The sequence below is a fragment of the Rhinoraja longicauda genome, chromosome 16 (genome assembly GCF_053455715.1).
Source record: "Rhinoraja longicauda isolate Sanriku21f chromosome 16, sRhiLon1.1, whole genome shotgun sequence".
Classification (NCBI taxonomy): Eukaryota; Metazoa; Chordata; class Chondrichthyes; order Rajiformes; family Arhynchobatidae; genus Rhinoraja; species Rhinoraja longicauda.
In genome coordinates this window covers 33,733,850-33,750,860 of record NC_135968.1, presented here as the reverse complement: position 1 = coordinate 33,750,860, position 17,011 = coordinate 33,733,850, and the positions used below count along the sequence as shown (strand labels likewise).

The following is a 17,011-nucleotide window of genomic DNA, read 5'->3' as shown; positions in this document are numbered from 1 at the left end:
AGTGTATCAGTAACTGCAGTTGGTTTTAGTATCAGAATTATTCTGGCCGTTGCACACTTGATAAGTTTTTCTACAGAGTCTTTCCACTCCTGTGTGTGAGAAAAGTACTATTGTGGGTCATTGTTTCTCGAGTGGTTTAAGATATACAGACCATAATTTGCTGCTATCCAAAATACTCTGTGCTATCTTATTCCCTTTGATAAAGTTCACACTCCCGAGTAGACCAAGTAAGTAAAATAGAAAATATTTTTTTGGTAACATCTGTCCTTCGATTGTTTTGTCCATAGCTTCTAAAATATTTTAATCCATTTCCTATTTTCACTTGTGTGGTTTGATGGTTTCACACCAAGTAACACTGCATTTGCCTTCATGGATTGCTTGCTACCTGCAGATAGTTTAATCATTTTAGATTAATCCAATTACTGTTCAGTCTAAATCTGCTGCTTGAAATCTGCCAGTTTACACAGTAGATCTAAAATATAAGCATGGTGAAATGATTCAATATTTGCCACACATGTTGATTTAGTTTGTTATTATGTGGAGTTTTACCTCTTCCATTATCCTGAGAGAACAGGATGTTGGATACTAGGTCCACATTTATCAGTTATTCTACACATTATGTACATTAAAAGTAGGGAGAAATTAGTTTGTAATTCCTGAGATGCAAAGAAAAGCAGATGCTGGAATCTTAAGCACAACTCTAAGTGCTGGAGTAACTCAGCGGGTCAGACAGAATCTGTGGAGAGAACGGACAGGCGACATTCGGTTTGGGACCCTTCCACAGACCCAAAACATCACCTATCCATTCCCTCCGCAGACGCTGCCTGACCTGCTGAGTCACTCCAGCACTTTGTGTTTAGTTTGTAACTCTTCTTTTGTTTCAAAGGTTTCAAAGGTCTTTTATTGTCACGTGTACCAATTAAGGGACAATGATATTCGAATTACCATACAGCCATTCTAAAAAAAGCAACAAGACACGCAACTACAGAAAAGGTAACATGAACATCCACCACAGCGGATTCCCCACATTCCTCACTGTGATGGAAGGCAATAAAGTCTAATCTACTTCCCTCTTTATTCTCCCATGGTCGGGGTAGTCGAACCATCCGTCGGGGCGATCGAAGCTCCCGCAGCCAGCGGTCGATGCCCCCGCATCGGGGCGGTTGAAGCTCCCACGTCAGGGCGGTCGAAGCTCCTGCGTCTTGGAGCTCCCGAAGTTGGTCTCTAACCAGGGACCGGGAGCTCCACAATGTTAACGTCCACAGGCTCCCGCGGTTGGAGCTCCGAGGTTGATCCCTGGCAAAGGGATCACCAGCTCAACGATGGTAAGTCCCGCAGGCTCCTGTGGTTGGAGCTCCCGAAATCGGTCTCCAGCAGAGGCCACCAACTCCTCGATGTTAGGCCGCAGTGCGGACGGAGATACGATACGGAAAAAAATTGCATCTCCGTCGAGGTAAGAGATTAAAAAAAGTTTCCCCCCACTCCCCCCCCCCCACCCCCCACATGAAACAAACTAAAGAACACTAGAACAATACATTTAGCACATACTAAAAAACAACAACAAAGAAGGAAGGGACAGACAGACTGTTGGCGAGGCAGCCTTTGCTGGCGCCACCCGGATGCTATGTAAATAGCTGTTCAATTGCTCAAAAGTATTTCATCTGAAACTTTCAGTGCAACATCGTTCCCTGGGAAACCGAGCAACAGGAAACTGTGTCCTTGTACACTAAGCACATCACATGTTTGTCCGACTGATTGGGAGGCCATTTAGCAGATTGCTTTGTCTTGAATGATGTTGAGTCACTTGAATGGTGAAGCTTCACTAGGCAATCCAGCACATGTTTGATGTGTTCCCTTTAGATGATGGAATGGCTTTGTGAGTCGGAAGGTGAACAGACCAATACTCTGTGGCTAGTGATTCAACACCTACTCCACAAGCTTTTCCTCTGTCTGCAATTCGAGTGTGTGATGGTGTAGGCTCCTCTTGTATAAATGTTAACATAAACATCCACGGATGTTTGCGGATTCCCCACATTCCTCACTGTGATGGAAGGCAATAAAGTCTAATCTTCTTCCCTCTTTATTCTTATGCGGTCGGGGCTGTCGAACCATCCGTCGGGGCGATCGAAGCTCCCGCAGCCAGCGGTCGAAGCCCCCGCGTCGGGGCGGTCGAGGCTCCCAATCAGATGTACAGCACTTTGGTCAACGTGGGTTGTTTTTAAATGTGCTATACAAATAAAATTGACTTGACTTGACTTGACGTTGGGGCGGTCGAAGCTCCTGTGACTGGGAGCTCCCGAAGTCGATCTCTAACCAGGGACCGGGAGCTCCACGATGCTAAAATCCGCAGGCTCCCGTGATTTGAGCTCTGAGTTCGATCCCTGGCAAAGGGATCGCGAACTCCACGATGGTAAATCCGCAGGCTCCCCGCAATGGAGCTCCTGGTCGATTCTCAGCAAAGGCCACCAACTCCTCGGTTAGGCCGCAATGCGGACGGAAATACGATACGGGAAAAAATTGGATCTCCGTCGAGGTAAGAGATTAAAATAAGTTTCCCCCCACCTCATGGATTCTACTCTGCTTGATACCACCTGCAGGATGTGTATGCCTGGAGGGTATCAGCCGATCACAATGCCACACAGTCTATGAAGGGAAGGAATTTGTACTCCCCCTACACTGGAGAGAGTCATTGCCTGGCTGTTCTATGTGAATGTTACTCTGCCCCAGCCACCCAGTTAAAATTTCACGAGAGTCTGATGAAGCATGAGGACAGGAAGCAGGACGAGATCACTTGACACCATAAACCTGCTCCACCCTTCAGGGGTCAATCTGTCTGTAACAACACATTCCCATCCACCCAATGCTAACCTTTCACCCCAGTGCTTGCCTAACCATATCTTTAAAAATATTCAATGTCTTTGCTTACACTGCCCTTTGAGGGAGAGATATACAAACATATGCAAACGAGCCCAAATTGGCTTTAGGAGAGTATTTGAGAGGGAAGCCATAGTTCTCCTCCTTTGTCTCTGCATAAAAATACAATTTATAGCCAACAAAATATATTTAAGATGTATTAGATGCAGATTATTTAAAATGTTGCCATTAATGTTTTTATTTGCAAAATGTAAATCAAAAATCAAAACAACATTTGAACCCATGAAGGTAAGTTAAAAGAGAATGATTAGAAAAAATAGCTATAAAATGCCCAGAGGCCCAATTTTGTACCCAGCTGAGCCGTACAAAACTGGCAAAACTTCAAGAAATTTGCATGAGCTGATCTTTCATGAGGATTGGTGTAGGTTAATGAGCAGTGGAGGAATTTGGCAGAGCTTTTATTGAATCAGTGTAAAACTCCAAAGAAACATGGGCACAACTTAAAACCAGGCCTAAGCCATTTGTGCTTGAATTTCCTTCCTTTGGCCTGTTACTGGGAAAGTCAGCATGGTACCATGGTGTGTTGTGAATTATCCGAGCAGCCAGAGAGTGCAGTCATTCAATCCCCGAATTTAATTTTTGCTTTGTGTTTCGGGTTTTCTGTCGTGCACTGATGGGTGAACCTCTTTCCTGTAGATGAGCACTTGGAAGGTCTGTCGCATTGTTTTTACATTTCAGGGAGAGTGCATTGTTCTGGTCTCTCTGGAATATTGAAAAGATTCTTGAGAACCCTCCTCATGGCAAACAAATGAATGAAAATTCTCCTCGAGAAATCTTTTGAATGGCAGCAAATATAAACAGTGGGGTGCACATGCATCGTTTCACTAGTTTCCAAACCCTGTTGACTTAGATGGTGCTTAAATAGCCAGAACCAAGGGGATGCTTAGTGTCTGTCTTCAATGAAATGAGGCTTAATCCTCTCTGTATCTCTGTCCGTCGCATTGTACCCCTACCACTGCTCCGAGCACTGATGCTCCAATCACCAAATAGTGAAAGGCCTGGATAGAGTGGATGCAGAGAGAATGTTTCCACTAGTGGGCGAATCGAGGACCAGAGGTCATAGCCTCAGAATTAAAGGACGTTCCTTTAGGAAAGAGATGAGGAGGAATTTCTTTAGTCAGAGGGAGGTGAATCTGTGGAATTCTTTGCCGCATTAGATTGTGGAGGCCAAGTCAATGGATATTTTTAAGTGTGGTGGGTAGACTATTGATTAGTACGGGTGTCAGGGGTTATGGGTAGGGCAGGAGAGTGGGGTTAAGAGGGAAAGATAGATCAGCCACGATTGAATGGCTGAGTAGACTTAATGGGCCGAATGTTTTAATTCTGCTCCTGTCACTTATGAACTTGTGGCTGAGAATGTATCCTCTTATCCACGCTCCCATTGGATGGCCATTAAAAAATGAATGTTTCAAGACGTTGATTTGATTCAATAAAAGCAGGAAGGACTGAAGCCGAATACAGCTTATGTCAAATTAACTCCCAGCCACTGTCTTCTGCACTTTTCCCAATTTTACTGAAGGATGTGGTCCGGTTTTATTCACACAATAGATGTACCGCCAACCTTAGCTTCAGGTACATGCTTGAAGTGGACATGGAGATGGCTTTAAGCCAAGCAAATTGTTAAATGGTATAAGAGATAAGGCATTCAGTTTCATTTTGACAATCTGTCCTGATTCACGGATTCGACAGGGGCTTCTTCACTTTATTTTCATGGTCTACTCTCATGGATTCTTTAGAAATAGATTCTTTCAGGCTCCCAGGGCCCACTCACTGGCGCAGATGGAAAGCCACAACGATACAGCACCTAGCCATCTTAATTAAGTCCAACCTGCTGATCTCAATCACCCTCCCTGCCCAGCTGTTGATCTCCTGAGCGAAGAAATACTTGCTGTTAACTATCCTTAAACTTGGCAAGGAAATGCTGTCCCAGCCAACTCGCCCACATCTCATGAATGAATACATTTAGAAAACAACTTGTGCAAAAATTATGATCTGATGACCATTGCCACCACGCCCTGATGCATCTGAAAGTATTACTGTTTGCAATTTTTTTGTACTGTATCTTTTTGTGTTCACTTTAAAATATTCCGCTTAGTACTGCATGGGTACTTTTCCCTCATATTTTATTATGACGCAATATATTTTGGGCCAATTCATGTAATGTCAACACACCCACATGTTTTTTAAAATATATAATTTCGGATACATTTTCCTCAGCCCCTAAATTTCAATGCAATGAGTGGATCACCCTCCTGTTGTCGTTTACCTTTCATAAAATTTCCTGTAACAATATGCTGGGTTCCTTGTATATCTGTTTGTTTTTGTCATTAAATATAGCAGTGGTACTGAGAGATCTGCATGATTGGGGATGTGGCTATTTTCAGTTCACTCTGCATGCCTCACTCCACATTTTAAGTGAGATGCAAAACTGAGCAAATTGACATTAAGAGTTGAGTTAATTATGATGGCAGAAAAATTGAAGAGAAAATGTTTCATTTCCACAGATGCAGATTGTCATTTGCACAAGTGAATGTTGAGAACTGTGTATTGGTTTCTTCGTAACGTACTCCAGTTAATTGCAGCATATATGGTATGAAAATAGGTTAGTTGCATTTTGCTGGTTGTCGTAAAAAACTGCTCCCAGCAACTTTGTAGCTCGGACTAAAAGCAATGGGATGGATGGCATTTGACTGCTTATAGATGGGCCTGCAGAGAACCAAGAGCTAACTGTAGTACGCACCCATTCATTCGCACTTCTTGTGTATTGAGGAGCTGCAGAACAGAATGCGTTAAACATCATAGGTGGGAACATTGGATGTTTCCCTCGGCCCCTGGACTTGGGTTTTAGTCCAGTGCACTCCATGATATCCTGACCCAGGGAGCTGGATACAGTTTATTGTCTGACCACCCAGCTCAATCTAATTCATTTGAAAGTGGCTTTTGATCTTGATATGGACGTGGGATTGCATGGTATTGCAGCTGGTAGAGCCACTTTCTCACAGCACCAGAGACCTGGGTTCAATCCTGACGTCAGCTGTTGTTTGGGTGGAGTTTGCTTGTTCTCCCTCTGACTACGTGGGTTTCCTTCAGGTGCTCCGGGTTCCTCTGGGTTCATAGGTTAAATGGCGTCTGTAAATTGACCCGAATGTGTAGGGATTGGATGCAAAAGTGGACTAACATAGAATTAGTGTGAACAGGTGATTGATGGTCAGTGTAAACTTAGTGGGCCGAAGGGCCTGTTTGCATTCTGTATCTGCAAGCTAAACTATGGTCAGTTATCATGACATTTGTATAATTTGGAAAAGAAAAGAGACAAAGTGCCGTAGTAGGTGGGTGGGACCGGTGGGTGGGACAGCATCTCTGGAGAACATGAGTAGGTGATGTTTTGGGGCTGGACCCTTCTGCAGACTGATGTGGGGGAGGGAGGGGAAAGAAAGCTGGAAGAAATTTGTGATCTGCACTGTGGCTTTTCCCACCTATACCCAATGAAATTACTGAAGACACTACTTTTTAAAGAAAGGTGGCAGAGAAGAAGGATATGCAGTGATATGCAGGGACACAAGTTGAAATTTTGACGAAATTCAAAAAGAAAGTTAAATCACAATTAAAAGTTTGATTTAAAAATGGAAAATAGATACAGTAAAATAGGAAAGATGATCAGGGTCAACATTTCTGACGTTCCCCACTCATTACAACTTAGATGGTGAAATTGCGTGTGAATACAGTTTGCAGGCAAATTTACAGTTGGGAGGCTGGGTGAAAACAAGCTATATCCGATCCAAGCTATATCCGATCCAAGCTATATCCGATCCGCAAACAAGCTATATCCGATCCGTGTCCTTAAAGAACCTGCAAGATATTCATATCACATGGTCATAACCTGCTTTGACCTGGCAACAAAATGGGAAAGCACCATTCGATTAGATTTGCATCTGGAACAAATGGTGATGGTGCCAGTGGGGTCAAGGTGATGAGGCTTGTTAAACATTTAGTGATGCCTTGCTCCTCTTCTCTATAACTTTATATATATATATATATATGTATATATATATATATATGATTTCTAACCTTCAGTTCACTGACCTGAATTGTTAACACTGTTTCTTTCTACACAGTTGCTGCATGATCTGCTACATATCTCCAGCTTTTTCTAGATTTATTTTAGATTTCTAGAATATTCCGGGTTTTTTTTCTTTTCTAACCTGAAGCCTCTGTCATCTGCTGGAGCACATTCTTACCTCCTCAGTGAGAAAACACCCCTTTGATTTCAACCCTTTATTTTTTTCCGTAGCATCACTAAGGTGCAGTGTAGATGGATGTGAAATGTCCCTCTCTCCACTTTCCTTTCTAAATTGATGCACTAACATTGTTCCTTCGACAGTTGATCTTCAACTGCATGCCAAGAACTCTGTAATTGTGACCAATTGGGCAACTACTACATATTTGAACTATGAACGGTCCTCTCTGAATCTTGCAGCTTTGAATAGAGCCAAGTGATACATTGGTTTGTTTTGTTTGACAGCGTGGGGTGGACAAATGGTCTTGTTTATTTTCATCAAATTGGCCCAAAAGGAAAGGTGCTGTTGTGGATTTAACACGGTATGTATTCTCCAGTAACAAGTCATGCTGAAAAGTTACTGACTTTAGGGAATAAATAGCGATGATCACAATAATTTGCACGTTAGTAGAAATCAACAACCTGTAAGAACAGTCTGTAGAACAGCTCAGTTGTACGTATGTCTGTAGGTCTGAAATAAGCAGCCGAATTAAGACTGATCTACTAATAAATTCATGGTGTCCTGACATTTGCGATATTTTGCAATACATGGATCCTAAATCAGTCCAGATTAGAGTGTAGTTTATGGAAAAAACAGGCAAATCAGAGCACTGGCAACCGGAACAATCTGATCTGTGGAGTTCCACTATTTATAATTGCGATGTGCCCGGGTCTGAGAGAGAGGTGAGGTTTCAGGCTGAGCACACACCACTGTTGGATTTAAAGTGAAATCAATCTCTTCTATTAAAATGCTAATGCTGGCGAGGTGAAGAGCTGGTTAATTTTAACCTCGTGTTGAATGCCGCGGTGTGTGAGGATGAGAGACACTACTTGAGAGCATGGCTGAGGTAAAAGCACCAGCTATTTGTGAGTTATTGCCTGAGATCTTTCCTCCCACATCGATGGGTCATTGGGACCATCCTGCCTTGAATATTTCACATTTACTTTTACTAAGCCTCAGTTTGACACGATTCCAAGTGAATTGAACAGCCAATGTGCCGTGCAGAAGGGAATGCTGCAGACTTGGTGTTCAGCTTTGCTTGAGTCAACCGTTCTGAGCTAATGGAGCAAATAAGATTGATAATAGTCCTTGGTGCTTCTCAGCCTGGGCGGTAGGGGGTAGATGGGCAGGAGCAGCACAGTGTTGGGGAGGAGTGGGGGAATCAAGAGGCAAGTCTGTTTTATTGTCATATGTCACAGACAAAACAATGAAATTCTTACTTGCAGCACAACAGAATATGTACTCTGTAAACAATATAATAAACAAGAAAAGAACATTCAGAGTGTGTGTGTGTACATGCGCGCACACACACACACACACACACAAAAATAAGCAACCCATAATAGTGCATAAAGATAAAACCAATGCTCCCAAGTCTATGTAGTTTAGTTTATTTGGGGGTTGTAGTGTTTAATAGATAGATAGATAGATAGATAGATAGATGGATGGATGGATGGATGGATGGATGGATGGATGGATGGATGGATGGATGGAGGGAGGGGGAGAGGGGGAGGGGGAGAGGGAGAGGGAGAGGGAGAGGGTTCAGAAGGCATTTCAATCTGTAGGCTCTGTAGAGACTTCTGTTCTGTTGTGAATATGTGCCAATAGACCCCATCTTTGTGAACTGGAAATGTCCACCTGCTGATCCAGATGAACTCTGAGATCTGGCATTTTAGCTTGACCCCCTCTCAGTTTATATAGCAAGATCCAATGGCAGGAGTTACCTGTCGTTCCAGGAGCATGGGGTTATGACAATTATGAGATTTCCTCTGTCTGCTGTTTGCCACACTTCTGGTCATAATCCCACGACTTCCTTTTGGTCATTGAGACCGGCATTTCAAAGGCAACAAATGTACTAATATTCACAGGTGGTGCCTCATGCTTTAATCCAGTGGTTTTCTTGCTGGGATTTGTGTATGTGCTGAACTGAGAGCCACGCAGATGAAATTTCTATTGAGGGTAGACAGAGGCAATGGATTTTTTTGTTGCCAAGTTGTTCCCATTCACTACATAATTCAGCAAAGCAAGTTGAATTCAGGTGTGAGGGAGAAGCAAACAATCATTTCCTCGGCATTAATCATTCGCCTATTGGATTCCAAAACAAGATTAATGTCACTGGAATTATCTCTTGCCAAGAACAAACTGTACTAGCACTCGGATTGAAGCACGTCTGAAGAGTCCAAAAAAAAATTGCATATACATATAGTCCATCAAAACATTTTACACTGTATCTGTACACTGCAAAATTTACAATTTCACACTCATTTGTATTGCTATCAAATAAATCTGTCCATATTCATCAATATTCTTTCCCTCTCCAGATGCCTTTAGAATATTTTGGCCGATTTTGAATTTTGCTCTTTCTATTTTCCATTGTGTTTTCTATCTCTCTGACCAGCACGGTTTATTTGTCTCCTTACAGTGTCCAGCTCTTATGATTTTAGTTTGGACACATCAGGAAGGCACTGTGGAAGTGGGAACACCCAGCATTCATACATAATTCTAATATCGTTTCAAGATATACTGTTGCTAAAAGAGCTGCCCTCCTTCCTGCTCTTTTGCTTTTTATCTTTGGAGAATAAGAAAGACAACTGGAAAGTGGGCAAGACTGCAACACCAAGATAGGATAGTCATAAACCCGCGAGGGACAGTGCTGCTGAATGTTCACAAGTTATAGGAGTAGAATTAGGCCATTTGGCCCATCGAGTCTACTCCGCCATTCAATCATGGCTGATCTCTGCCTCCTAATTGGTGAGTGACACTGCTGCTGAATGTTGAGAGGGTTGATATTCGGGATCCAACCCAGATCTAGGTATGATTGCCAGCAGGTGTCTGGTGCACAGCTTCTCTGCATTCTTAGTGCAAATTACCATGACTGACTTTTAGGCTTTAGACTTCACTTAGAGAAACAGCGCGCAAACAGGCCCTTTGCCGCACTGAGTCCGTGTCAACCAGTGATCACCCCATACAATAGCAATATCCCACACACTAGGAACAACTTACAATTTTTACCAAAGGCAATTAACCTACGAGCCTGTATGTCTTTGGAGTGTGGGAGGAAACTGGAGCACCCGGAGGAAACTCACGTGGTCACAGGGAGAATATTCAAACCTCTGTACAGACAACACCCGTAGTCTGGATCAAACCCAGGTCTCTGGCGCTGTCAGGCAGCAATTCTACCATTGCACCACCGTGCCACCCTTCTTTTCTTGCTTTCTTGCTTTGTGTTTTGTTTTTGAATTGTGGTCCCAACTAGTTACTGAAGCAACAGCAGAAGAAAGCTTTTTTTGTCACAAACCAGATGCATTAGTAGCATGAAGACCAGAACATCAACATACCTGTGTGATTGATGCATGGCATTTTCTCTTCAATCCTGGGTTATTTTTTTACTGTAGAATATTGCACGCCACTAAATATCTTACACTAAGATGTTGATTAATCTTGGTAGACTGGACATGACTGCACCTTTATAAGTGTAAATTTAATGGGAAACTAGACCGTGGAGCCGTTGGGCCCAAACCTCCCCTGCATTGGTGCAGCACCCTCTCCTCTCCCCCGTCCTTCCTCCTCCCCCTCCCCCCATCCACCCTCCCCCCTTCCTCCCTCCTCCCCCTCCCTCCCACTCCCCTACCCCCTCAATCCCTCCCTCCCCTTCCCTCCACTCCTCCCCCTCCCTCCCTCTCTTCCCTCTCCCCTTCCTCCCCTCCCCCTCCCTCCCCCCCCTCCCCCCTCTCCCGTCCCCCACCCTTCACCCCCTCCCCTCTCCGTTCCCATTCCCCTCCTACTCCATCCCCCTCAACCCCCCCTTATCCTCCCTCCCTCTCTTCTCCTCCCCCCATCTTCCCTCCCTTCCCCCCTCCCTAGGAGATAGATTTAAACTTTAAAATGTGAATAACTTTAAAAATATAACACCGATTTCAATGAAACTTCTTCCATTAGCACCAAAGGAATGATGGTGAGTAAGGTGGGCCTAAAATTGGCGCGCTATCGTGTACCGTTTTGACTGTAGTTCAGGAACAAACAAACAAACAACGAGAGTTTTAGTATATAGATTTCACAATTCTGGCCCTACAGAATTTGAGGTCTGTGAAGATAGTAGTGTAAATCGTTTGAATTCATGCTCCTTTGTCCAGGAAGGAAATACCTGAAATTCGAGTGTAGCGTGTGATGTTTCAGCGATTATTTTAAATGGCTGGAAATTAGAACAATCTGTACCCAGATCTGCAGTCAGTGAAAGTGACCAGCTGGAAAAAGCATGAAATGGTAGCAAAAGTCAAATCACTGACCTCGGTTTGCACTATGTCATCTTCCTCTATTAATTTTGCGAGAACACTTTTAACTTGAATATAACTTCCAGAGTCAAAACTTTTTCTGTTGTGTTTACAAAAATTATTCAGTTTATTCCAAAGATAGATACCAAAACGCTGGAGTAACTCAGCAGGTCAGGCTTCATCTCTGGAGAAAATGGATAGGTGACATTTCGGGGTGGGACCCTTTGTCTGAAAAAGGGTTTTGACCCGAAACACAACCTATCCATTTTCTTCATAGATGCTGCCTGACCCATTGTGATATTAACCAGCATCTGCAGTTCATTTTCATTACATTATTAATTGTATAAATTTTTATAATTCTGGAAACATGGAGTAGAACCACATGGTTTGCAATAACATAATGCTGAAACAGTGAGGCAACACAGCTAGACCCTACCTGGAACGAAACAAAGGTTAGCTGGACCGAGATTGATTTTTCATATTTAATTTTGTGACTGGGGCCATGATTTGGTTGGTTTGGAAGTAGTTTGGAGGTGAATTTACACTGTCAAGAGGTTGTACGGTTTGAGGGAAGCCCAGGCGAGAGACGTGACTTGGAGCTTGGGGCAACCCCCAAATAGTGGAACGAGTAGAATTTTGAGTTAACAACTAATATTAAATTCATTATTGCTGAAATAAATACCTCATCCAACCATCCACCAACAATTTGACAGAAAACCTGAAATGCACATTTCAGTGAAACTAACCTTACATTGTCTTTGATTTATTGAAAGGTGTGGTGATACCTATCAGAATATTTCTGTTATGCCTTCTAATGGCATGCAGTAGTGTGCAACATTAGATGAGATCTGACATTGTCATTTGGAGCAGGCTGATGTGATGATATTATAGAACTGGCACCCATCACAAGTCTAGGAATAAACAATTTCAAGGTGAAGGCTTGGGTCAAAGTGATACTTTAATAACAGTGCAGGAAGGAACTGCAGATGCTGGTTTACACCGGAGATAGACACAAAATGCTGGAGTAATTCAGCGGGTAACCCAGGCAGCATCTCTGGGGAGAAGGAATGGGTGATGTTTTGGGTCGAGACTCTTCTTCAGACTGAGAGTCAAACTGGAGATATGAAGAGGTACAGAGAACAAATGAATGAAAGGTATGCAAAAGAACAAATCAGAACCAGCAACGATGATCAAGGAAGATGGGGCCCACAAAGGCCCATTGTTGGCTGTGGAGATAGTGATAACGAGCAAAACTAATGAATGAAACAGTGAAACTAAGCGGAATAACAGTGAAACTAGTAGAATGACTAGGGTGGGGGAGGGATGATGAGAGAGGGAATGAAGGGTTACTTGGTTAGAGAAATCAATATTATGAAGAAGAGTCTCGCCCTGAAACGTCACCCATTCCTTCTATCCAGGAATGCTGCCTGACAAGCTGTGTTACTCCAGCGTTTTGTGTCTATTTTCAATATTAATACTGCTTGGGGGTTGTAAGCTGCCCAAGCGAAATATGGGTGCTGTTCCTCTAAGTAGCATTTGGCCCCCTTCTGACAGTGGAGGAGGCCCAGGACAGAAAGGTCAGTTTGGCAACCGGGAGATCGCATAGGCCAAGGCGGACTGAGCGTTCATCGTGTTCACTTGATCGTGCGATGTGTCTTTTGGCAAAGCTGGCAGTTTACAACATGCTCTTTGTATTGTGAAGGAATAGCTTTTCACCCGCTGTTCTCTGATTCTTCTTTCCAGAACCTCAGGAACTTTCACAGCCCCAACTCTGTGGGCAGCCCCAGCGACGACGGCTGCCTGTGGGAGTCCAACGCAAGTAACGGGACGACGTGGACGCCCTGCCTTTACGACTCTTCCCCCCAGCCGGGCGCCACCCCCACCTGCAGTCCCGAACCACGGCATCATGGCGACTTAGAGAAGCCCTCCACCAGCAAAGAGGAAAGCAGCAGGAAGGGAATGGAAGCCTTTGGAAGTGGGAATCAAAGCTGTCAGAGAGGCGAGAATGACAAAGACTCGTGGAGGAGTGGGGAAGTGGCACAGGATGTCTTTCAGCTGGATGGTGAATTAGACATTGAGCAAATAGAAAACAACTAGGTTATCGGGTTCTAGAGTGCATGAGCAGAAGTGATTTATAAAATTCTGCAGTTTGTTGCATTTTAAAAAAAATTTGAACGGTGCTCCAAAGCACTTTGTCAAAAGGTTCATCCTTACCTAGAAGTCCAGACCTAGAAGTTGAATTTGCCGGTGGAAAATTAGGCAGTTTAATGCGGATGGGAGGCGATTGCTGGTGTTCAATGTACAAAAGTTAAAATTGCCTATGTCCTAGAGGTTAAAGTTGTGCTTAAGAGGGTCACACTGTACATGTTTTTTAATACAAGCTTTATCACAGTTTTTTTATATATATATTTCAGCTGTTTCAATGGTGTGGATGACATTTATAATTCTGAACTAGTAGGTGACACCCCACCAGCACCAGTAAATGAGTGTCTGACAGAGATGCCAACTCTCCAACCACAAACTGTGATCTCCATGGATTCATGCCACAAGTGCAATCTGTCATATGCTGCATACTTGCTTACTATTGTTTGATTTGTACTTTATTTTATCTATACCTACTATTTTTTTTAAAAATGACCATGTTTATTTTCATCTTTCCATTTTCTTCTTGCACACAAACGCTTTTTGTTATCCTTACCTCTGCCACAGCACATTGAAGCCAAGCAGCTCTGATTGTGACTGCTGGCAAAACTCTGGCTTGTTTGTACTACTGATGCCTGCACTGCATTGCTGCAGATTTAGTTTTCTCCCCGAATGGAGTAATGAGCAAAATGTAGGGCTCCCTGCATTATGATCCGACTGGGATGCAGCGGCTAGTCTCGTTCAGGGGGTCAACGCAGGCACAGTGCCGCCTTTTGTACTGATAGTTTCCATAGAGCCACTGGTATCTCTACTATCGATAGGCTCTCCACCAAATGACTAATGTTCTGAACTGGGAGATGGTGACAGCTGATGACAATAAGGAGAGAGGAGAAGCAGAGTATTAATTGAGTATTAATGCAATTAGTATGATTCAAAAATATCACATTGAGTTGGAACTATAAATAAGACCTCGTATAAATGTACGCAAGTTTAAAATGTACAACGTATGGGAATTGCCCAGATATCCTGCCAAAATCGGGGGGGTTGGCATCACTGACTTTGGGCACCACCACATTTCTGGTTGTGTCTACTGTAGGCTCAGGGTGTCCATAACGGACTTGTATTATGAACATTTTTAAAAACCCACTCGCCATTGTTAATTTATATTAAAATAGTTCTACACAAGACAAGCGTGTTTTTTACTGCAAGGATTATTTTCTATCATTGACATTTAACTTACTATCTACAATCCCGTCCTTGGTGATCAACTTGAATGGAAACTATTTTTTTTTTTAATATTAAAGATAAAACCAGTGCTTTTGTTTTCAGGTAAGGCTGAACACAATAAAAGAGGAAGGAATGAGGCAGGGTGCGGAGTGTGACTTTCTTAAGGTATTGCATTCCCTGGAATAACAGGAATTCCAAGAAAAGCAGCTTGTGGAAGTATTTTCCACTTTTATTTTAAATGTAGACCAAGCAATATTTATGCCTATACAGTACTACCTGCATGTGCTAAGGAATCTGATGGGAGCACAAAAAATTGTTTTACATTAAGACCTAGCAACTCATGAAATCCTTTCAAATACATGATGACAGAGTTCAGCCACAGAGTTCATCCAGTGGCTCAATGCATTTTTCAGACCATTAGTAGCAGCAATAATGCAACACAGTGTAACCTATTTGCCTTACTTCAAAAGCTTTCACAGTTAACGCCACAGTTATATGTGGCAAGTCTGGGCATTTTAAACTTAATGAAATGTATGTTAGCAAATCTGGGTGCATATTCTGTATAAAAGACTGCTTACATACAGCGAAAACATGGGCTACAATTGCTGAAGTGAATTGGAGAACACTACTGTATTTCAGAATGTTTGTAACACGGTTTTTAACTTGAAGCAAGACATTTTTGAAGTTTGAAGGCGTGTTCTGAATCAGTCAATCTGATTGTTATAAAGTGAGTGTCTTCAGCAAAACTGTATCACATCCTGTTGTTTTACATAGGCTGTTCTCAACTTTCAATAAAAAAAACTGAAGTATAAACTATTTTTTCCCGTATTATTTAACCACTGTTGTAGACTGATCACATCTCTAAAATTGGGAGGAAGATGATACGATCCAGGCCTCTGTTTTGCTATTCTTAGGATCATAATTATTTGCCAACCTTTTTGAGTTTACCAGTGTAAGGCTGGCTATATCAGATATTTATTTCTCAATTCTCATGGGCTATTGTGTGCTGTTACTGCTCACCCATTCACTGATACCACTGATGGTATCCAGCTAAGTGAGCTCGCTCAATCTCGACAAATGAAAAACGTTTAAGACTGAGAAAAATATCTTTTGATTGTTTTTCAGGAAGTTGAATTCCCTCTGGGTGTTTTCAGAGCAGGGAATCAAATTATGCCTTTGTAACAGCAATTGGGATTTTGCGGCCTTTAAATTGCGACAAGAAGCGTAATCAAATAGTATAAAAACAGAAAATGTTGGGAACACTTAGCAGGTGAGACAACATCTATGAAAAGGGTAATATTCACATCTGCTCAAAGATCATAAGGTCACAAGTAATAGGAACAGACATGGGCCATTCGGCCCATCGTCTACTCTGCCATTCAATCATGGCTGATCTGTCTCTCTCCCCCCCCCCCACCAACCCCATTCCTCTGCCATCTTCCCATAATCCCATAAAGATGTTTTGTTAGAGGTTGGACAAGGAGAAAAAATTAGTTACAGAAAAAGTTGGGGAAGCGGGTTGGAGAGGGACGAGGAGTTTTGCTGCTAGAGTAAGTCAGGGTTGGCGTAATGCGGGGCAACGAGAAATAAAATGAAAGCACTGCCCAACTATCTTAATTTTGTAGCTTTTGTTCATTTCCTGGCTCTCCAACTGCTTCCATTAACCCATGAACTGTGTGAGAGCCACAGCCTCTCCATGCCAGACATCCAGGGTCACTCCTGACTTCGAGTGCTTTCTGCATGCAGTTTGCCCATTCTCCCAGCAATTGTGAATTTTATCCAGATATTCCTTTTTCCTCCCACATCCCAAAGACATGTGGGTTGGAATAAAACAGATGGGATTAGTGTAAGTGGGTGGACAATGGCGTGCATGGACTGGTAGGTCAAAGGTTGTTTACACGCTGTATCTTCTGAAAGCTCAATGGACGGTACAATTCATTCCCACAGCAACTGTTGTCTCACCATCCAGTCCCGGGATGGTGGGACTGACATATGGTGAAAGAATGGATCGACTGGGTTTATATTCACTGGAATTTAGAAAGATGAGAGGGGATCTTATAGAAACATCTGAAATTCTTAAGGGATTGGACAGGCGAGATGCAGGAAAAATGTTCCCGATGTGGGGGGAGTCCAGAACCAGGGGTCACAGTGTAAAAATAA

General features: G+C 42.9%; 2 protein-coding genes across 4 annotated transcripts in view; one reads left to right on the top strand and one right to left on the bottom strand.

Annotated features, from left to right (window-relative positions):
* fam53b (family with sequence similarity 53 member B) overlaps positions 1 to 15,650 on the top strand; it is a 101,794-nt gene extending 86,144 nt beyond the window's left edge. For all 3 annotated transcript variants that reach the window (XM_078413586.1, XM_078413587.1, XM_078413585.1), the window contains one exon: positions 13,226 to 15,650. In XM_078413586.1, coding sequence (XP_078269712.1) covers positions 13,226 to 13,579 — 354 coding nt within the window. In that variant the 3' untranslated portion in view covers positions 13,580 to 15,650. The remainder of the gene's footprint in view (positions 1 to 13,225) is intronic.
* Positions 1 to 17,011, bottom strand: part of lhpp (phospholysine phosphohistidine inorganic pyrophosphate phosphatase) — a 161,918-nt gene that overhangs the window by 11,241 nt on the left and 133,666 nt on the right. The window lies entirely within an intron of this gene.